Raw genomic sequence first — 20,733 nt, 5'->3', positions numbered from 1 at the left:
ATGAACAATAAAGAGCTCTCAATATGATAGTTATGCAGGACTATATAAAAAATATATTAAATAAACCCTTATTTAAAGGTCATTGCAGATTTCTATGAAATAGTACCAATCTTATGTTGGGTTATACACGTATTTTTTTTCCATATATGTGTGTGTATGTGTGTATAGAAGACAGGGAAGAAGTAATATAAAGTCAACAAAAAATGGAAATATATTGTTTAGAGTTTCTAATACTAGGAGACGATATCATACAATGTCTTTTAAATGAATTGTAAGTCAAAGGTATAGTATAAATCTTAGAACAAAAATTAAGATTAAGCAATATTCCAAAAATTAAATACTAATTAATTAAAAATTAAATGTTTCAAAACAATTGAACTAAGAAAAACTTTTCATGATAGCAAAGAAATACTAAGAGTAAAACATAAGAGAAATACTGGAATGGCAAGTAAATGACCGGCACTTCTAACAGTTTGAGAATAGGATATCGCACAAAGTTCTAGTGTGTTGTGGACACACATAATGACCGTGACAGTTAATGGTGGCTAGGCATCACTTGTGGAACTGAGCTACAGCTATTTCTTTGAAATCCACCCTGTAGACTCAGGTGGAATCATGACTCAAGTGGAAGAGAAGTCCATTTGTAGAGTGTGCTGATGGAAATATTTTGCTGCTGAACACAAAAGAATAACTAAAAGACTGCTATTGTACACCTCTTATTCTCCTGTGTTTGTTTGCCCAATGGTGGGTTCTTTTCATTCTCATTCATGGGGCTGTGATCAATTTGCTCCCCCTCTAGAACATCATTTAGTAGTCTGTGTAGGCTTGGCTGTGTCATCATGAAATTGTTTAGTTATTCTTTGTCATGGAAGTATTTCACTTCTCCATTATACTGAAAAGAGAGTTTTGCATGATATATCAGTCTGGGTTGGAATTTGTTTTCTTGCAAGACTTGAAGTACTTTGCTCCATGCTCTTCTTGACTTGATGGTTTGTGAAGAGAGAAATCTGCCGTTATTCTGATGGGTTTTCCTTTAAATGTGATCTGTTTCTTTTCTTTAGCGGCTGTTATTCTTTTTTTTTTTTTCTCTGAATGCCTTCAGGGCAGGTTTGGCTGGATTGAGTTGTGGGGATCGAACCACAGCAACCTGAGCCTGACTGCTTTGTTGAAGCAGCCACTTAAAGAACTGAGCTAAGGGGCAGTTCCCCATTTAGTGGCTTTTAGTATACTGTTCCTATGCTGAATTTCTGGCATCTTGATTATTATATGTCTGGGTGTGGTTTTCATTGGGTTGTTGTTATTTGGAGTTCTATATGCTTCAGTTATGTGTATGTCACATTGTTGCCCCATATTTGGGGAGTTTTCTGCTATTCTACCCATATTCTTTTTATATCATTTGTATTGACTTCTTCCTTCTCATTGATGCCTATTAGTCTCACATTGTTCATCTTTGCATCATCTTGCAGGTATTGAATTATTTTTTCCTGCATCCTAGTTGTTTTAAAGAGATCTTTTCTTACTTTTTCACTAGCTACAATGGTGTCTTTCAGAAAGTCTATTTTCACTTTCATTCAAACGGTTTTGCCAGCTTGTGATTGAGGTTTTAATTTCCTGTGTATCACTTTGAACCTGTTTCATAGATTTCATTTCTTTCCTAAATTGCTTATTCAGGGGTTCTGTCATTTTTATATTCTGCTCTATTTTTTTAAATCAGTGTATTCTTTAGAAGCACTTAGTACTTTTTTGATTGTAGTTTCACTAAATTTTTAGTTCCAAAATTATTTCTGATCTGATTTCTTCTATACCTTTCTGCAATTGTTTCTTTACTGCCAACGCTATTATTTCAGAGATATCTGGTGTGTGATTTCCAGTCTCCTCAGTGCTAGTGTCTTCTGCATTTGTACTGGGTGGACTCGGGGCCTGAGACTGCATTTTGTTCCTTCTCTTTGTCATTTTGTATACCACTGTCTTCTGACCTTTGGTGTAGAGCTTAGATAGAGTTATTACCTTAGCACCAGGTCCGGAACTACAAAGCTCAGATTCCTCCAGGTGGGTGTTGTTTGGATCTGGCTGCTGTGCTCCACTTCTTTCTGCTGCAGGCGTTAGAGTTGAACCCTTTGTGTCTCTCTGGCAAGATGTTCTGCTCCTGAATCAGCTGGGTGGGTCTTGCCTCTAGCTTCTCTGCAGGGAGTTCTGCTGAAGGGTTCCATGCTGGTCCTGCACTCTGGGTCGAATCTGTGTTCCAAATTATAAATTACTTCAGATTAATAATTAAGAAGTAAGACCATAGACTCCATTGTGAGGAGCTCTCTGTGGACTTACTCGGTAGCAAAACAACCATAACAAATGAAAGCTGCTCTTGTAAAAACCATTAAAAGTCCCTGGAGGGGCCGGGGAGATGGCTCAGTTGGATAAGCGCTTGACTGGCAAACGCAAGGATCTGAGTTCAATCCCCGGTTCTGCAAAAAAAAAAAAAAAAGTCTCTGGAAGTTCTGAGGGCAAGCATATATCTAACAAAGAAACGTAGACTCATACCCTGGCCCCTTACTCAAGAAAATCTAATAAACTTAAATCTAAGTGGCAATTGAGAATGTGGCCCCTGAGTCACAATTGTTCTAGAGTATCTGTCTGATCAAGGTGTGTGTGGCCAAGATGACAGGGCTTTCTCTTCTGTCAAATCCCAGTAGAGGGCTACCGAGTCTCATCATTTTTCAGCCACCCCAGATCTGAGTTACAGTGGGTAATTCCTATCAGGTAAGCTGAACGCTTGGAGGCTTCCTCATCCACAGAGCCCCTCTTCTCAAGGCTCTACTGACTGCCTAGCAGGCTGAGAATGTGGAGCCCCGATCATCGCACTCCACTCTATGTGTAGGGCAGGGCCACACTAGTGGGCATGAGCCAAGAAGCCCAGAGGCTGCTGCCCTCATTTAACATGCTGATAAAGCAAAAATGTTTCTCCAAAAAAAGTGTTCCCTGTCTTCACTTCCAGCTCTAGAGCAATGGCTGAGATATTTTTCCCCAAGAGATGTGGCTCATAAGAGACATCTGAAGCTGTCAACAAAAGAACTGATTATTTGTGACACAAAGCATGTGGAAAAGTTCTAACCTATGCAGGTGCTTTTCTGGGGAAAAGGTTTTGGTGATGGGCAATTAAGAGGAATCTGATAACTTCACTAGAACAGTAAGTTGAATTGTCAGAGGTAGACAAGTACTTAGAGTCTTTCTGGGGTCAGGACAGACCTCAACACTGGCCTCAAACTACTGTAAAAGGACCTGAGTTTGCTGGATGGGACTGTGGAGTAATTTATGGCTCCAGAGTCTAGTGGAAAAAATAGAGCAATCAGGCGGCAATTAGTGGAGCCTAGCAGCTGTTTGTAGCACCAGCAGAGGCGACAGCCTTCCTGGTCTGGGAAAGAGTGAAAAAGTCCCGCTGAGATCACTGTACAAATAGTCAAGGCTTTTCTTTCTGAGCAGCAATATTGAAAGCTTTACAGTGCAGATAAAATCGACTTCACTAAAATAGCGAAGCAGAGTTATTAAATAAGGAAAGGATGCGATAGTGGGGGTAGGGGGTAAATATAAAATTTTAACTGAATTTCTAATGGTTACTAGAAAGACTGATATTTCAACTATGGACTTTCCTTCTGTCATCTTCTTTGACAGACAAAATCATATAAAGTAATAAAATAATATATATAAAATAACAAAATCCCTCCAGGCATATAGTCCTTTCAAAAAATTAAGAGAAGGATGGGGCTGGGGAGATAGCTCAGTAGAATAAGCACTTGCCTGGCAAGTGTAGGGTCCTGAGTTCAATCCTCAGTAAAAAAAAAAAAAAAAAAAAAAAATTAGGGAAGGCAAATAGCCCTGCAGAAGGGCAGATGAAAGGGGTTTCTAAGTTAATATTGCAGTTAGCTTTAGAGCAACAGCTAAGAAAGTAATTCTTTTTTTTAAAGAAAATAATTCTTGAAAATTTGCTAAAGGAAATAAAATGTTCTATAAAATATTCACCTAATGAAAAAGAGTAAAAGAATAGAGGTGGCAAGCAAATCTGGCTATAATCAGTAATAACATTAAATACAAATGGCTAAATATTTTAATCAAAAGGTAGAGGTGGTCAGACTGGAAGAAAAAGATCAAATTATATACTATTTACATGAGATTACACTACAGATCAAAATATACAAATGGATAGTAAAGGTTACAGAAGGATAAATCGTGTAACTAGAAACCACACGAAAGCTGATATGGTTATACTGATGTCAGACAAAATAGAGATAAAAACTAAAAAAATACTATTTGAGTCAAGAGGGAACATTTCATGATAAAAAGGGCCAACCTATCAGGAAAATAAAATGATTTTTTTCATACCAGAAATTGGACTCGGGACCTTGCCAGGCAAGTGCTGTGTTGCTGAGCTATCTCCCAGGCCAGGAAGATAAAATGATTATAAATATAAATGCAACAATGTCTAACAATGTAGGCCTAAAATTCATGAAACAAAAACTGAAATGGAGAAATAGGCAATTCAACTGGAATATCCCACTCTGAATAATGTATAAAGCACAACTAAGATTAAGATCAACAAAGAAGGGGCCAGGGAGATAGCTCAGTAGAATAAGTTCTTGTGTGGCAAGCGCAAGGACCTGAGTTCAGTCCACAGTTCTGCAAAAAAGAAAAGATCAGCAAAGAAGTTAAAGATTTAAGCATCACCATAAACCACCTAGATATACCTGACATTTATAGAACTCTGAACAGCACATTACATATTTTTCTTAAATGCACATAGAACATTCTTTCATGTAGAATATATACCAGACCATTAAAAGCTCAATAAATCTAAGAATATTAATATCATAAAAAATTCTCCAACCAAAACAGATTGAGATTAAAATTCAACAATAAAAGAAAATTTGGGAAATTTACAACTCTGTGCAAATTAAGCAGTATACTCCTAAATAGTGTATCAAATAAATAAGAGAAACCCCCCCAATTTTTTTTTGATGAGCAAAAGTGAAGCCATGCTGCATAATCCAATTTTGGGGGTCCTGCTAAGCAGTGTTTTATGGAAATTTATGTTAATTTCATGTTAATTGCCTAAGTTGTTTTTTAAAAGATGTCAAATCTTGAACAATTTTTCAGTTTGAAACACTGGAAAAAGAAAAGCAAACTAAAATCAATCAGAGAGGTAAGAAATAATAGAGATTAGGGGAAAATCCATAAAACGATGTAAAACCAAAATGTGGTTCTTTGAGATTAACAAATTGATGTATCTTTAACTAGATCGAGAAAATAAAAGACTCAAATTGGTAAGAGTACGTATGAAAGACAGGACCTTTCTACTGACATTGTAGAATAAAAAAAGGCTCACAAGAGGATATCATGAACAACTGTATGACAACATGGGTGGTTGTTCTCATGTTGGTAACTTACATAATATAAGGAAATTCCTAGAAAAGCACAAGCTATTAGAATTGACTCAAGAAGAAATACAGCTTGTGAATATACCGATAGAAAGAGATTGAACTATTGCTACTACCCCCCATTTAACAACTGAGCTCTATTCCTGCAAGTAGGCTGTTAAAATAAATTGGTCACTAAATAAGGAGTTAGATGTACTATATACATTATATTATTCAAAACAAAATAGTCAAAGGGAATTCCAACTTGATGATTTTGCTTTTAGTTTCATAACTTACATGTAGTACTGTAATACACAATGGAACATAAATGCATGGTGTTGTACAGTACAGTCAGCAAAAATTAATGGTAAATAAACATGTAAACAAGATGTACTGTATAAAAAGACATGGAGGCAGTATAAACAAGATGTATAGCATTGTATAAAAAGAGATGGGTTGTAAGTCCAAGTGGCAGGTCCTAAGTCCAAATGGCCATTAAATGGCTCATTAAATGAGAAATATCTGCATTATTATTATTTTTTTTTCGGAGCCAGGAATTAAACCCAGGCCCTTGTTATGCTTGCCAGGCAAGTGCTTATTCTACTGAGCTTTCTCCCCGACCCCTATCTGCATTATTTACACTACTACTTACTTAAAAAATGTGAAAAGTCAAAGCCTAATGTTTTCCAGGCAAATATTACCAAGCATTGAAAAAATAGCAATTCTTTAAAAACTCTACTCTACAATAGAAAAGGAAATACTTGTCAACTTACCTGTGAGACGAGTATCAAATATCCAAACCAAACAAGAACGTCAAGAGAAAACTACAGACCAGTATCTCTTAGGAATATAAATGCAAAAAATCCTCAATAAATTATATAAAATAGAACCAAGCAATAAATAAGAAAGACTATATGCAATATAAAGAGAAATTTATCACAGGAATGCAAGGTTAGTTTACAACTAAAAATGAGTCAATTTAATACACTGTTATGGTTTATGTCTAGGTGTCCCCCAAAGCCTCATGCAGTCATGGGGCAGCTTCTGGAGTTTGATTATTGTGGGTGTGGATGCTGCACCTGCCCTGGGGCAGGTAATTTGCATAATAATGTAAGGTGGGAAGAAAAGCTAGCTGCTTGAGCTGCTGCTACCCCTCGCTTGCGCTCTTACTCTTTGCCACAGCCATGAAAGCTTGCCCTCTGCCATGTGCCACTCTACCCTGGAGCCAGCTGAATATGGACTGAAACGTCCAGTTGTCCCAAACCAGTGGGTCAGTCAACGAAGGTCACCTGGGGGAGGAGCGGGGAATTGAAGAGGGGACAAAGGACAGGAGACACGAGAAATGGAGGCAAGACAAAGATTCTGATCAAGCCTCGTTTATTTAGGGGAGGTTCTGGGTATATAAAGGGGGTGATGGAATGAGGAAGTCTCAGCTCTTGGGGTCAGCAGGTATCTAGGCAACGGGGAGGGTGCAACCCCTGGGGCATAGCACGTGATTCACAGGGAATGGGCAAGGTGAGAGGGGCCATAAACTTAACTCACCAGAGGAATAGAATGGATACCAGTTATTGGCCTCCAACATCCAGTAACTGTGAGCTAAATAAACTTTGCCTTCCCTAATTTGAGTGTCTGGTATTTGTCCCAGCAACAAGAGAAGAGTAACTAAGACATACATTATATCAGCAGAAGAAAAGATAAAAACCTATCTAATTCCCTCTATAGACATAGAGAAAAAGCATTAGATGAATTCAGCATTCCTTCATGATAAAAAACAAAACAAAACAACAAACACTCAGCAAAGTAGAAGTGATCTTCACTTGACAAAGGCTTCCATGAAAAACCAGTTACCATAAGACTTAATTGCAACAGACTGAATACTTCCCCCCTAAAATTAGAAGAAAAGATGTTTACCTTTACCACTTTATTCAAAATGGCAGGCAAGAAAAGGTTCCAAAAGGCCTTTAGTTAGAAAGGAGTAAGAAGAAGAAAATCTAAGATAACACAATTTTGTAAATAAAGTCTACTAAAAGTACCAGTAGAATAAGCACATTCAGCAAAGGTGCAAGATACAAGGTCCACATACTGAGTCAACTCAATTTCTATGCACTTTCTTTTTTTTTTTAGCTGAGAAAAAAGTATATATTTAGAATTAGCCAGCTGGACTCAGTTTAGATGATCCCAATTTTGTTGGCAACATCCAATGCATCATAATCAGGAGCCAGCTGAACATATGCCTTCTTCTCTCCATCAGGCCTGATTAGGGTATTGACCTTGGCAACTTCGGTGTCATAGAGCTTATTTACAGCTTGCTTGATGTGGTGCTTATTGGCTTTGACATCACAGTGAACATGATGAATGTCTTCCATCTTATTCATGGCTGACCCTGTGGTCAGGGGGAACATGATGATGGCATAGTGGTCAAGCTTGTTTCTCCTGGGGGAGCTCATCTGAGGGTATTTGGGCTGTCTCTGGAGCTGTAGTTCCTTGGGATGGTGGAAGGTGGGCGACATTCGTATCTTCTTTTTGTGGCTGTAGATACCTTTCAGCACGGCCTTCTTGACCTTCAGAGCTTTTGCGTTGGCTTTAGCTTTGGGAGGGGCAGGGGCTTCCTTCTTCGCCTGCGGTGCCATCTTGGTAAAAAGGCCTCTGTGCACTTTCAGTGAACAACTTGAAAATGAAATCAAGAAAACAATTCCATTTACTTTAGAATCCAAAAGAATGAAGTGAAAAAAGTATAAAACAACATTGAAAAGATTTAAATAAATGGGAGGACATCCTATCTTTATGGACAAAGGCAGTATTTATAGGAGGATAGTAATCTCTAATTTGTCACTTTAATACAACCTTTCTCAAAAGTTCAACTTGTGTTTGTGTAAAAATTGGCTGGATGACTCCAAATTTCATATTTAAAATCAAAAGCATAGAGCGACTAAAATGGTTTGAAAAGGAAGAGTAAAGAGTCACACTTTCCTGATTTCAAAATTTACTGCAAAGCTTATAGTAATGAGGAAGTGTGATGCTGATGTAAAAACAACCTTCTAGATCTGTTGGATCAGTGGAACACAATTAAGAATCCAGAAATCCTTACATCTGGCATGAACTGATTATTTTGACAAGAAGAACAATGAAGAAAGAACAGGCTTTTCAACCAGCAAAGCCAGAACAACTGAATAGCTAAGTGTGAAAATGCCATGCTTCACAAGAAACAAAAATGAACTCAGAGTGGTCAGAGCTGAAACTATCAAAATCTTAGAAGAAAAAATTGAAATAAAATTTGGTCTTTGGTTTTGGTATTGAATTCTTTGATAGCATGCCAACAGCACACACAACTAACAAAAAGGTAGAAAAAAGGCAATTTCTGAGGTGTGGTAGGTAATGAAAATGTCTTGCAGTTGATTATGGTGATGGTTGTACAACTCTGAACAAACTAAAATCCATTAAATTTTACACTTCAAGTGGGTAAATTTTGTGGTATGAGAATCATCTCAAGTAAAAAAGAAAATTAAAATAGGTACACCCCACAAAACATTTTAATAGGCCCTTCAAGAAGATATAGAAATATTTGGTGTCATATAAAGATGCTAAACATCTTTGCTATTGAAGAAAGTAACAAAACCACAGAGAGGCACACTGCATGCCAAACATAGCAACAGAATTATGAAGACAGAGTACCAAGTGCTTTCTTACAGAAGCTGCCTCCTGTTGACTTCTCACTTTGCAGCTGGTTGGAGCATGTGCCTCATGATGACACTCTAGTGTTACATCTTTTGGGCAGCCTTGATGTCCTGTTTACCAGTATGACATCTCAAACTACTGTCAGAGTTCACTCACTGTTTATCTTGCATATATATAGCATGAATCTTTACAAAATATCTCTTACTTTATGACTCAAGTTTTTATCTTGAACCAGCAGGCCATCTATTCCAAAAGCAGCAAATAGGTTACACTATTATTGTAAGATTAATCTCTTTAGATTTGTAGCTGCTTTTCCTCACTATTTCCATAAATAGATAAAAAAGCACTTTTTATGTACCATGCAAGCAGCATTACACATACAGTTATTGAAAGTCAGAGAGACTTTGTTTGCTGTAGGCAGGAGAGCAGTAGAGCTGTTGTGTAGTTCAGGTCTGTCACTTACAAAATCCTGTTCCTTTGAGTATGTCACATTGCCTCTGGATAGAAGTGTATTGGATTTGCTTTTGCAGTAGGCTGTCCTTTTGAGTTTCAGTGATTTTATTTTTCAAAGAACCTATATAACATGTAACATAAAAAACATTTTGTTTTTAAATAGCCAGGCATGATAGTGTATGCCTACAGTCCCAGCACTCAGGAGGCTAAGGCAGGAGGATTGTGACTTTGAGGTCTTGTATAGTAAGAACCTCTCTCTAGAAACAAAATAGTAATAGTTATAATTTGTAGTACTTGCTGCATATAGGCACTGTGTTGGATGTGTTGTAGTGAAATGTTGATCCTACCTCTTAAATTCAGTTGTGCAGAAAAAGCAAGTATGCAAGTAACTATTTGCATTACAGCTAGAAAATTTTAATAGTGGAAGTCTTAAAGAAGTCCAATAATCAGCACGTGAAGACAAAATCATTTCTGCTGGAATGGCCATAAAAGGTGAGATGGTTGAGCAGTGAAGGCTTTGAAGGAGTTTGTCAGTTGATAGGTAGGTGCTTATTCCTGTGCTGTGACTGTCTGCAGAACCCACGCGTTCATAAATAACAGCACTAGGTTTGAATGACTTAGAAGTAGAAAAAGTCATTGTTAGCTTACAGGAATGCTATGTTCTTTTACACCTTTTAATAATTAGCTTTGTGTTTAGATATAATTAAAGCTCCCTAACAAAATACCAAAGCCCTAGAAGGGATTTTTTTTCTATCTTGTTTCTAAAACTACTTTTATCTGGGTTTTGAAATTTAAATTTAAGTGGATTGTGTAAAAATTAATTTGTGAGTTTGTCAAGAATTTGTTGTGCCTTTATATGAAACTGCAGTAAACTTGGTGAGTGTGTGTTTGGAATACATGTATTTTCTGTCATAGTTTGTTTTAGTCAGTTTCCTTTTGCTGGGACAAAATACTGAACATCTGCAACTCACAGACGAGGTTTACTTTGGCCTACAGTTTCCATCCTTGGTCGGCTGGATCCAAGACAAATGGGATGGTACAAGGACGCCCTGCAGGAAAGGGACACAGCCCTCATCCTGGAACAGAGGAAAAGGGCTCCAAGGATGGAAGTCTACCCTTCCGGGTCCTGTCCCAGGCCGCACACACACACACCAGACCCACCGCTTGACAGCACCCTGTGAGCCTGTCACCCTTCAAGCACATGAGACTTTTGGGGGACATTTTAGATTAAAACTATTAAATCATATCATACTCCTCTCAGATTTTTTCAGGAGAAAAGCTTTAAACTATATTCATAACTTCTAGATGTGAATTATTTGTCATACATAAATACCTTTTGTGTTTGTCACATATACCATACTTTTAACAGTGGTTAGTCTCTGAAACATTTTTGGCAAAATGCTTATTGTTCTGTATGATTTTGAATGATTTCTAGTATTTGTTTCTATAGTTGTTTCCTTAAAAATGAGCATTCAATTGTCAGTTTTTCCACAAATGCCTTGTTAGAGCTAATTGTCAATATAGTTTCTTTTCTCTTTTTTTATCCACTCAGTACTGGGGATAGAACTCAGGGGTTCTCTATTACTGAGCTACATCTTCGGCCCTCTTTGTTTACTTTGAGACAGGGTCTCTCTGAGTTGCCTAAGCTGGCCTCAAACTTGTGAGCCTTCTGCTGCCGTCTCTTAAATAGCTGGGATTAGAGGCATGTGCCCAACTGTTGTTGTTTTTTTGGTTGGTCGTTCTGTCCGTTTGTCTGTCTGTCTGTACGTCTCTCTTTCTTTGTTTCTCTCCCAGCTCATGCATTTAGTTTTTACTGTATCCATTTTGTTTAAAGTTTCATTATTCCCCGTGGAATAAATATGATAAATTAAAAAGACAATGGAATCTTCTAGTTTGGATGTTTTGACTTGGCCACATTGTACTGTTTTTACTTTGGCACTGTATGGAGCAAAAGAAAGCTACCTGGTACCTAATACATGTTTGGAAGTACACATAGACTGTTATGGAAAACAGGAAATCTACTTATACATCTTGACTGGCAACTATCACAAATGACAGGCTGGGATTTTGTTTGTGTTTTATTTGATTTTTGTTTTGGTTGTTGTCGGGGCTGATGTTTTGTGTTCCATAATAAGTTATGTTTTCATTGTGCGGTGGTGGCAGAGGTTTCCAATATATACTGTGTTTGGGAAAATGTATTTAGGTATATGTGCATTTTTGTAATAGTTTTAATGGCAATGCTCTTGAAAATTGATTTGTTTGGTTTACGGTAACCATTATCTTATGACATTATTATTACACAAATATCATAGTATATTCTAAATGAAACTGTATTCTGTATTCTGAGTTATACAAAACATTTATTAAAATTAACACCTATGATTAATGTGAAGTGATTAAAAGGAAGTTCTTCCTTTTGTTTATGAATACAAGTCAAAGAAAGAAAAATATATTTCATTTTTAGATTATATAAATGGTGGAGAACTTTTTACTCATCTTTCTCAAAGAGAGCGTTTCACAGAGCGCGAGGTGCAGATCTATGTTGGAGAGATTGTGCTTGCCCTTGAACATCTGCACAAGGTAAGATGCTTCATCCCTGGAGTTTCCCCTTTAGGCAGTCTTGACTGAAGTACTGATGGAGCTGAAAGAGTAAGGTTTTCACGTGTCATTGTCTTGGTCGTGACAGCACACTCCTAGAGTGCTTAGAAGTTTTCTCAGTTAAAACTGAATGATTTCTTTTTCTATTGTAGTTGCTGTGATACAGCTCAAAATGGTAGAGGGGCCGAGAATAAGCGCTTGCCTGGCAAGCACAAGGCCCTGAGTTCAATCCCCGGTACCGGGGGGAAAAAAATGGGAGAACCAGGCCAGGGAGATAGCTCAGAGGCATAAGCACCTGTCTGGCTAGCACAAGGTTCTGGAGTGCAATCCCAGTACCACAAAAAAAGGAAAAAAGAAAAAAAAAAATGGTAGAACCTGATTAGCTTTTTGGCTTTTGTCATGAAAGGCATAGTGTTTCATTTAGTATAAGGTGCCATTAAAATAAAAGCTTTTAATTCCTGAAGTAACCTATAAAATGAAGCCACAAGTCATAGTATATATTTACTTAAGTATGCCTTACTTCTTTGCAATCTGCTCCTGTATTTAATCAGGGTGTGTTTCCTGATTATATTAAAGAATAAGAGCTACTTTTTACCCTCTTACACTGGCTTTCTATGCCATTTATGTTGTCCTTAAAACTCTTGTTCCTACTCAGCCTTCCTTCTCCATTGCCTCCATCAAGCAGTGGAGCAGTTCCTTTAAATGGAATTCATATTCATGGCCCATTTGAACTCCATGCAAATCAGCTTTAGGTTTTAAAATATTGTTGTAGGTGCTCTTAATTTTGATCAATGAAATTATGACTTAATTTAAAAATTTAATGAAGCATTATTGTAGAACCAAATAATTATTATGTAGCCTGAGCTTGTTTGCTTTCCTTTGAGACAGAAAGTACTAAGGTAATTTGTACCAAAGATGTGAAACCATGTGGCCTGAGGCTCAATGTTACGGCAATACTGGTACATTATGTAGCTATTCTTTTTGTTGTGTTGTGTTCTACTCTGGCTTAGGATAAACAGAGTTGAAAGTGTGGATTATAGAGCACAGAAAAAAAGCAAAAGGAATTGGAGGGGAAAAGTAAGAAGAGGGGGAAAGAAGTTGGAAAGGACAGGGAGGGCCTAACACCCAGACAGGAACCATAGATAGAAAAGGCTGTAAGAAAAGATTCTGGGAAGATATCAGAAAAGAAGGCAGGATAAAGAAAAAGGGAGGAGGTCTAACTCGGAAACTACACTGCTCCGATGGAGAGAGGATCCAGGACAGGAATCTGAAGAAGAGAGAATGAGAATGTGTGGGAGCAGGGGGCCAGGAGAACAGGCAGCTGGGGTGTCACCACAGGTCCCTGGGGGCAAAGGAAGCACAGGAGCCACAAAATACCAGTGACCCTGAAGTCATGGGACACATGTGACTTCTTTCGACAGAATTTTCAGTAGGGGGACGAGTTTTATGCTTGCACCTATGAGTATTTTTGCAGGATATAAAGTAGTTCAGATGCTTTTATATAAGAAACAAATTGGAGCTGGGCATGGACCTTTGAAATTTATGACTACATGTAATGGTTTATAATATTAAAGTGATGGTAAAAAATAAAAAATAAAATAAAATAATGGTAGAGTTCACCATAAATCCCAGAATAAGAACAAAAATACAAAGCCCCAGGAAGTAAACTAGAAAATCTACTTTTAATTTATGTGAAGTGTTTAATTTTGTTCATTGTACTCATTAAATGATAATCATGAATATTTATTATTATTAAACAGTAGTAAGCATGCAAGTAGAGAATCTAATAAATACCAGATAGAAGTGGTATTGGCATGAATTAAAAGTGATATAGCAATCAAATCAAATAGATCTCAGCTAACTTTCTCAGTAACCCTCAAAAAGATATATAATACAAACCAGCAATATTAATCTTAGCATAGGTACTAACACTGGATTTCACAGGAAGAGACAAAAAATGGAAGTTTACTTAGAAGTAGTGAGATAAAGCATTATTACAAATAATAAATTATTTGTTCCTAAAAATCTTTTCTAAAGAGGTCATTAAGAAGTAAAAGAACTACTGATTGTTAGATGTGTATAACACTTTAAATCAAATGTCTGCTCAGCATACACTCAAGATGTTTCCCTCCTATATCATTCTTGTGAAACACTGAAATCACAGAGGAAAATCGGCTAGTATTTTTCTTTAAATAATTTTTTATTTCAACTCAGAGACATAATTAATAATCTGCAGGGCTGGCCAGATAGCTGAGCAGATTAAAGCACCTGCTTAGGCAGATGCAGGGACCGGGGTTCGATCCGCAGCATGCCGTGCCAGCGCTGCCCCCAGGATGCACTGAGATGGCAATTGATACTGGGCGTGGTGGTGTGCACCTGTAATCCCAGTGCTTGGGAGGCTGAAAACAGAAGGGTCACTAAAAGTCTAATCTGTGAAATGAGACCCTATAGACCCTGTACTAAATACATTAGAAAAAAGCAAAAAAAAAAAAAAAAAAAGGCTAAAATAACTGTAAACATGACATAGAAAACTCATGTAGATCAAGCCCATCATAAAGAATTTAAATAGATTTACTTATATAATTGAAGTAATAGTTGAAGTGTTTTCCTATAAAACTTATATACAACACAAAGCAGAGAGATGCACAGCCATGTGCCACCTAACACTCAACAGACCACATATGCAGCGGTGCTGGCATAAGATTTTAATAGAGCTAAAAATTTCGTATCACTTGGGGATGTCAAGCTGTCATAATACAGTATGTTACTTGCATGTTTATTGTGATGCTGGTATAAATATACCTGCTGCAGTGCCAGTCATATAAAAGTCTAGCATATACAGTTATGACAGTACACTAATACTCACTAGTAATTGCCTTTCTGATTTATGTATTTATTATATTATACTTTTGACTATTATTTTAGAGCATAGTCTTATACTTATTTTTAAGAAGTGGGTTTACTGTAAAGTAGAATGCCATGTTAGCAGCAGCAGCCACTTCATGCGTCTGTGTTTACTATATAATCTTTTTCTTTTGTGCTTGACTTATCTTGTTTTGTTCATCATAGCCTTAGAACAACAGGCTATAGTATATATATGATATGCTTTTATATATTATATATACCATATATGTGGTACATGCACACACCATATAGCCTAGATATATTGCAGGCTATCCCATCTAGGTTTGTGGAAGCACACTTTGTTTATGTGATCACAGGAAAACCTGAAAACATATACTCACTATATATCCCTGTCATTAAGCATCACATGACTGTATCCATGTTATTTGATTTGCTTCAGTTATTTAGAACTACAGGTAAACTGAAATTAATCTGTTATCTTTAATATTTATGTTTAAGAGCCTGCTATTCAAGTAACCTTTATTAGTTGCCTGTTTGGCACATGGCATTGTGCTAGACACTGGATAAATGTTTAAAAAATGAGAAACAGAATTAGCATATGCATATATCAAGACAAAGAGGAAATACCTAGAAAACATTAGTCACTTATAGGCAAGTGCAATGTAAACATAGTTATTATAGGATGAAAAACAAGGAAAGGACCAGCATAGGACCTGGTTAGTTAGCAAAGTTTTCTGAGCTTTTAGTAAGTAATGGACCGGAATTGCCTAAGAATGTACCTAAAGATCATTTTGGAGTGAGCTGATTTCCCATTCACCCTAGAGAAGTAGGAAAAGCATTAGCCAGAGGAGAGGCCCTGAACAGCTGGTCCAATCAGGATAGACCTTTGTTACAAAGAAAATGAAGGCATGAGGGGCTGTGGAGATCACTCAGTAGGGTTTAAAAAAAGATTGTAGAGGTCCGGGGAACCCAGTAAATAACACCCCCACCCCCATGGAGAGATTTGAATTTGCCCTAAGTGTTGCTAAGAGCCATAGAATCCTAAGGAAGGAAAATGCCTTTACAAGAAGTAGATAAGAAAGCCTGTCCAAATTTATTTTTGGAAACTGTTTTAAAATGCATATTTGTTTGTTTTCACAGTTGGGCATTATATACCGGGACATTAAGCTTGAGAATATTCTACTTGATTCTAACGGCCATGTGGTGCTGACAGATTTTGGTCTGAGTAAAGAGTTTGTGGCTGATGAAGTGAGTATTATATTTTAATTTGAAATTAGTAATGGCAGAATGTGAACAAGGATAAAAATTAGCCATAGAATAAACATTTCACAGGGCACTGCCATATGGATTATGGACTTCTGTGCAAATTTGTTCAAAGAAAAGTTTTGACATGAGTAAATGTAAAGATTTGTAGTTTAATACTACCATGGAACTATCCTGTTAAAAATTGAAGTGAATCTTGCATGAATACATCACAGTTCTCCAGTTTAGAAATAAAACAACTATGTTCTTAAATAATTCCATAAAATATATAATATATAACTAAACATTAAATATGTGTTAAGCCTTTTGGCAGTGTTATTGCTTAGATGGGGCCAAGAAAGTCACAAAATAAAGCACATATCATTTGCATTGCAGTTCTAAGGGACACACTATGATGGCCCTTTGAATTCACTTCATAAGAATGACAAGAATCTACTAATTCTTGAATTATCCTCCTGAGTTTCATACTTAAAGCAAATGGCTATAAGTAGCTAATGTGAAAATTTTAGATATAAAAGCCTTCATATTTTTAGTATTAATTATAGTTTGTTAATATTACAAATGTATTTAATTACATTTAAATGTGTATTTGTTAGCTATAATTAAATATTCATGTCACAATCATAATAAGTGATATTTTTATAACTAAAATCAGTGAATTCAAATATCAATTTTGATTTTCATCTAGAAAATTTCTGATGTAAACACAAAATCATAGTAAAATTTTTGTGATGAAGGCTTTTGTTGTATAAAACACATCGTTCTTGAGTTCCAGAATAGGTTCAGATTGAGCAGCCCTAATCTTGAAAATCCAACCCAAAATATTTTGAGCATTGATATAATGCCCCAAATGAAAATTTCATAGACCATAGTAAAACATACTCATGTAACACAAAATATCCCCAAGGCAATATGTCTTCTTACCCTCCTTCACTGGGATATATATTTTTCAAACACACTCAGATTCCCGTAAGAAGCCCACCACTCACAGAAGTTAATAAAATGACATGTATGCAGGGCCTGGGTTCCCAGGGCAGGTCCTCCAGAATGATCCACATGGAGCCAAGGCCTGTAAGCATTATGCACTATGTATTTTGTTTGTTCTCTGCTCTGTATTGTAAAGATACTTTTGAAAATGTTAAAAGGAGTTACAGATGCTGTTATAGGTAAGAATGATAAGAAAAATAAAAAGCAATTAGGATTATCTCTAGCACAAAAAGTCAACTTGTTGGAAAAACTGAACAGCAGTGTGAGTGTGAAATGTCTTACAGAAGAAAATGACTTTGGAATGACCATCATAGATGACGTGAAGACACAGAAGGTAAACTGTTGAAATTCTGTGCTGAAAGTGGTGAGCAGAAGTTAATGAAAGATAGAAAGAAGCTGCATAAACCAGAAGTGAAGATCTCAATTGTGTATCAAAAGAGTAGAGCCATCAGCATCACGGTGAGCACATGCCGTTTAATGGGATGCTAATCCTGAAGCAAAGATCTATTGTGATGAACTAAAACTGTAAGGTAACTGAATATTCAACAAGCTAGTTGCAGAAATTTAAGAAAAGGCACATCACATTTTTAAAGATCTATGGTGATAAGTCTTCTATTAAAATGAAACAAGGAAGAAATACTTTGGTGAGTTTACAAAGGTCATCCTTGAGGAAAATATGACGCCAAAACAAGCCTGTGACACTGGTGAAATGTCACTGATTGGGCATCATTGCCTAGAAAGATGCTGGCTTCAGCTGATGAGATAGCCCATCCAGGAATTAAGGCTGAGGAAGACAAAAGAATTATCCTGGGCTGTGCTACTGGTGTGATAGGCAAAAGCATGTGTTCCCAGTGTTTTAAAGGAATGTATTCATCGGTCTGTTACTATGCTAAGAAAAAGACACAATCACCAGGGACCTCTTTCCACTTTAGTTTCATATTTTAAAGCAGCAGCTCATGCTTTGCATGGAAACTGGACTGGAAGAAGACCGCAAAGATTTGTTTTTCGTCAGTAGCTGTTGTGCTTGTGCTCCAACCGAAGGTCTCATCAAGAATAATATTCATACACATACTTTCCTCAGATGTGACCATTAATTCAGCCATGTAACTGGAGAATCATTAGATCACAGAAGATAAATATAAAAACACTTCTAACAGCAGTGAACAGAGGTGTAGTTGGGGAAGGATTACAACAGGAGTTCAGCATGACAAATGCTGTTGTCAGTGCTTAGCACTAAAGATGTACGTGTGCACCTCCCAGCACAATCCCTGACCTGTGGCTCTGTTCGGTGATGATGAACAAAATGATGACTTTGAGCATTCTGTATGTCGAATAAGAAAAAATTATGTCTGACATCCTTACATAAGCAAAAATGTATCTTTATAGCTTGATTGTAAACAGGAAGAATTAGATACCAAGGAAGTTTTTTAACATTGATAATGATGATCTACTTGTTCATTGACCAATGGTGAAATAGTAGAAAAGTTCTGATTGAGGTGACTGTGATCATGATGGGGGCGATGTCATTCTTAAGCTGAAGGAGTGCCTATAGAGAGTATGGTGAAAACAGGCTTATTGGTGGACTTGAACGGTGGCTATTCACAATAGAACAAGAAATCATGTCAGCTTATAAAATGAGAGACGTCTAAGACAAGGACCATTGTGATGGAGGCATGTAGTTCTGGAGGACCACTTTGTCCCTAGCAGACCGTTCCCGGGCCCCTCCACCGCTTCTGATGTATTTTCTGACGGAGAAATGAAATGCAGTGTTCAGTAACCTTTACATCAAGATGCTGCATTGCAGATGGCGTTGTTTGTTGTGGCTGGGGTTTGGCAGCTGACCCAGGTGCTGCTTAGCTACCATGAACACAGGCCTTCTCAGCAGTGATGCCGACTCCTATCTTGTAATGTTAAACATATGTGAGCAAATAGAAGAAAATGATTGTGTATTAGTTGGGTATAGATTGTTAGCAGGAATTATGTGATGCCAGACAGCCAGATTGTCGGTGTGGATGGCTCGGAGAGTGACAGCTTTGCTTTCTGGTGGTTCATTGTACGCAAATTTAGGTGTCACGTGCACAGTTATTTAAAGCACTGTACTAGGTTGTATTCAGGCCATGTACAGAAAGTGTGTGTAAAACATAAGTGGATTTCCTGTTTGTACTGAGGCCCACCCTCAAGATACTGCATTATGTTGGAACATTTCAAAATCTGATAAAAGTGAAATCTCAAACACTTCTGGTCCTGAGAATTACAGATAAGGGACAGTTAACCTGTGTAATGTACTTCTGGTTGCCTTTGGGAATATTGCTAAAGCAATTCTAAATGGATGAGATTAATAGTAAAATTATAAAATTAAAGATTCTAATTTTTATCGTTTATATTTATTCAGTAAATACTTATTAATCACCTTCCTGTATTCTACGCATGATCTTAGCCAAAAGGCCGAGAAGCGATCTGTATTCTATTAGACAATACAATATACATAAAATAGAAATGATCTCCACCATCATGGAAGCTGGGGTTATAACAATAAATTGATTATCTTTGACAGAAAATTATAGTTATAAAAGACAGTAGATGAATTTTAAAGAATATACTTCTAAGATTGGTTTTTAAAATTTTACTCCTTTGTAAAAATTTTAGTGGCAAGTTCAGTAAATGTAGCAGATTTACATATTTGCTCACTAAACTCCAGAAATGTGGTAGGCAGCAGAGCATTGTGGTGAGCTATTTGACATCCCTGAAACAGCTGAATCCTAAACCAGTAAGGTGAGAGAGCTAAAAGCCATTGCTTTCAACTTCTGACTCCCCAAAAAGGGTGCACTCCCCAAAAAGGTTCAGGAACTAGGCACCAGATAGTCCTCAAAGTACAAGTACAGGGCCAGAGGATTGGTTGGAAGTCTAAATGAGAAAGAGGTAGCAGATGCCATCGCTGCCCCTCTTTATGCCCTTTGGAAACTGTGCTTCCTCACTCTCAGAGAAGACAAAAGATCAATTAAGCTGGCTCTTTGTTCAGGGACAAAGGTCACAGCTGAGGAAGAGGAGACCAGATGGAGAACAGCAAGGAAAGTGAAGTGACACTCAGAACTAATTTTCCCTATCTTAAAATTTTATAACTGGAGAGGTAGACTGACAGAAGAAAAGCATCTCAGAATCTCATATTCCCTTCTGTTGTCCTGTTGTTCTCCTTCATCGCTATCTGCGCTCTGTCTCTGCTAACACGTAAGTCACACCCTCCTTAATCTCCTCCCATTTGGCTCACACCCCTTTACCAATTGACTGCTCTGCCTAACATGACGGTTGACCTCAATTTTAGTTCTTTTTATTCCTATTCTTGCTTGACTGCCTACTAGTGTTGAAGTAGATTGCTTCTCAGCTTGGCTCCATGACTCGACAAGGCCCTGATTTCCCTCTCACTCTTTGGCCGGCTCTTCCTCCTCTGCCAAAGCTTCCTCCGACTTGAGTCCTCAGTAGTCTTGTGCATACA

General features: G+C 37.2%; 1 protein-coding gene across 1 annotated transcript in view; it reads left to right on the top strand.

Annotated features, from left to right (window-relative positions):
• The window catches only part of Rps6ka5 (ribosomal protein S6 kinase A5), a 198,081-nt gene that overhangs the window by 108,066 nt on the left and 69,282 nt on the right, over positions 1-20,733 (top strand). The window contains exons 4-5 of the mRNA XM_004635134.2: positions 11,995-12,110; positions 16,134-16,241. Coding sequence (XP_004635191.1) covers positions 11,995-12,110; positions 16,134-16,241 — 224 coding nt within the window. The remainder of the gene's footprint in view (positions 1-11,994; positions 12,111-16,133; positions 16,242-20,733) is intronic.

Source organism: Octodon degus, unplaced genomic scaffold (assembly GCF_000260255.1).
Source record: "Octodon degus isolate 3935 unplaced genomic scaffold, OctDeg1.0 scaffold00070, whole genome shotgun sequence".
Taxonomy (NCBI): Eukaryota; Metazoa; Chordata; class Mammalia; order Rodentia; family Octodontidae; genus Octodon; species Octodon degus.
The sequence above is the reverse complement of the archived record's forward strand: the minus strand, read 5'-3'. Positions and strand labels throughout refer to the sequence as shown.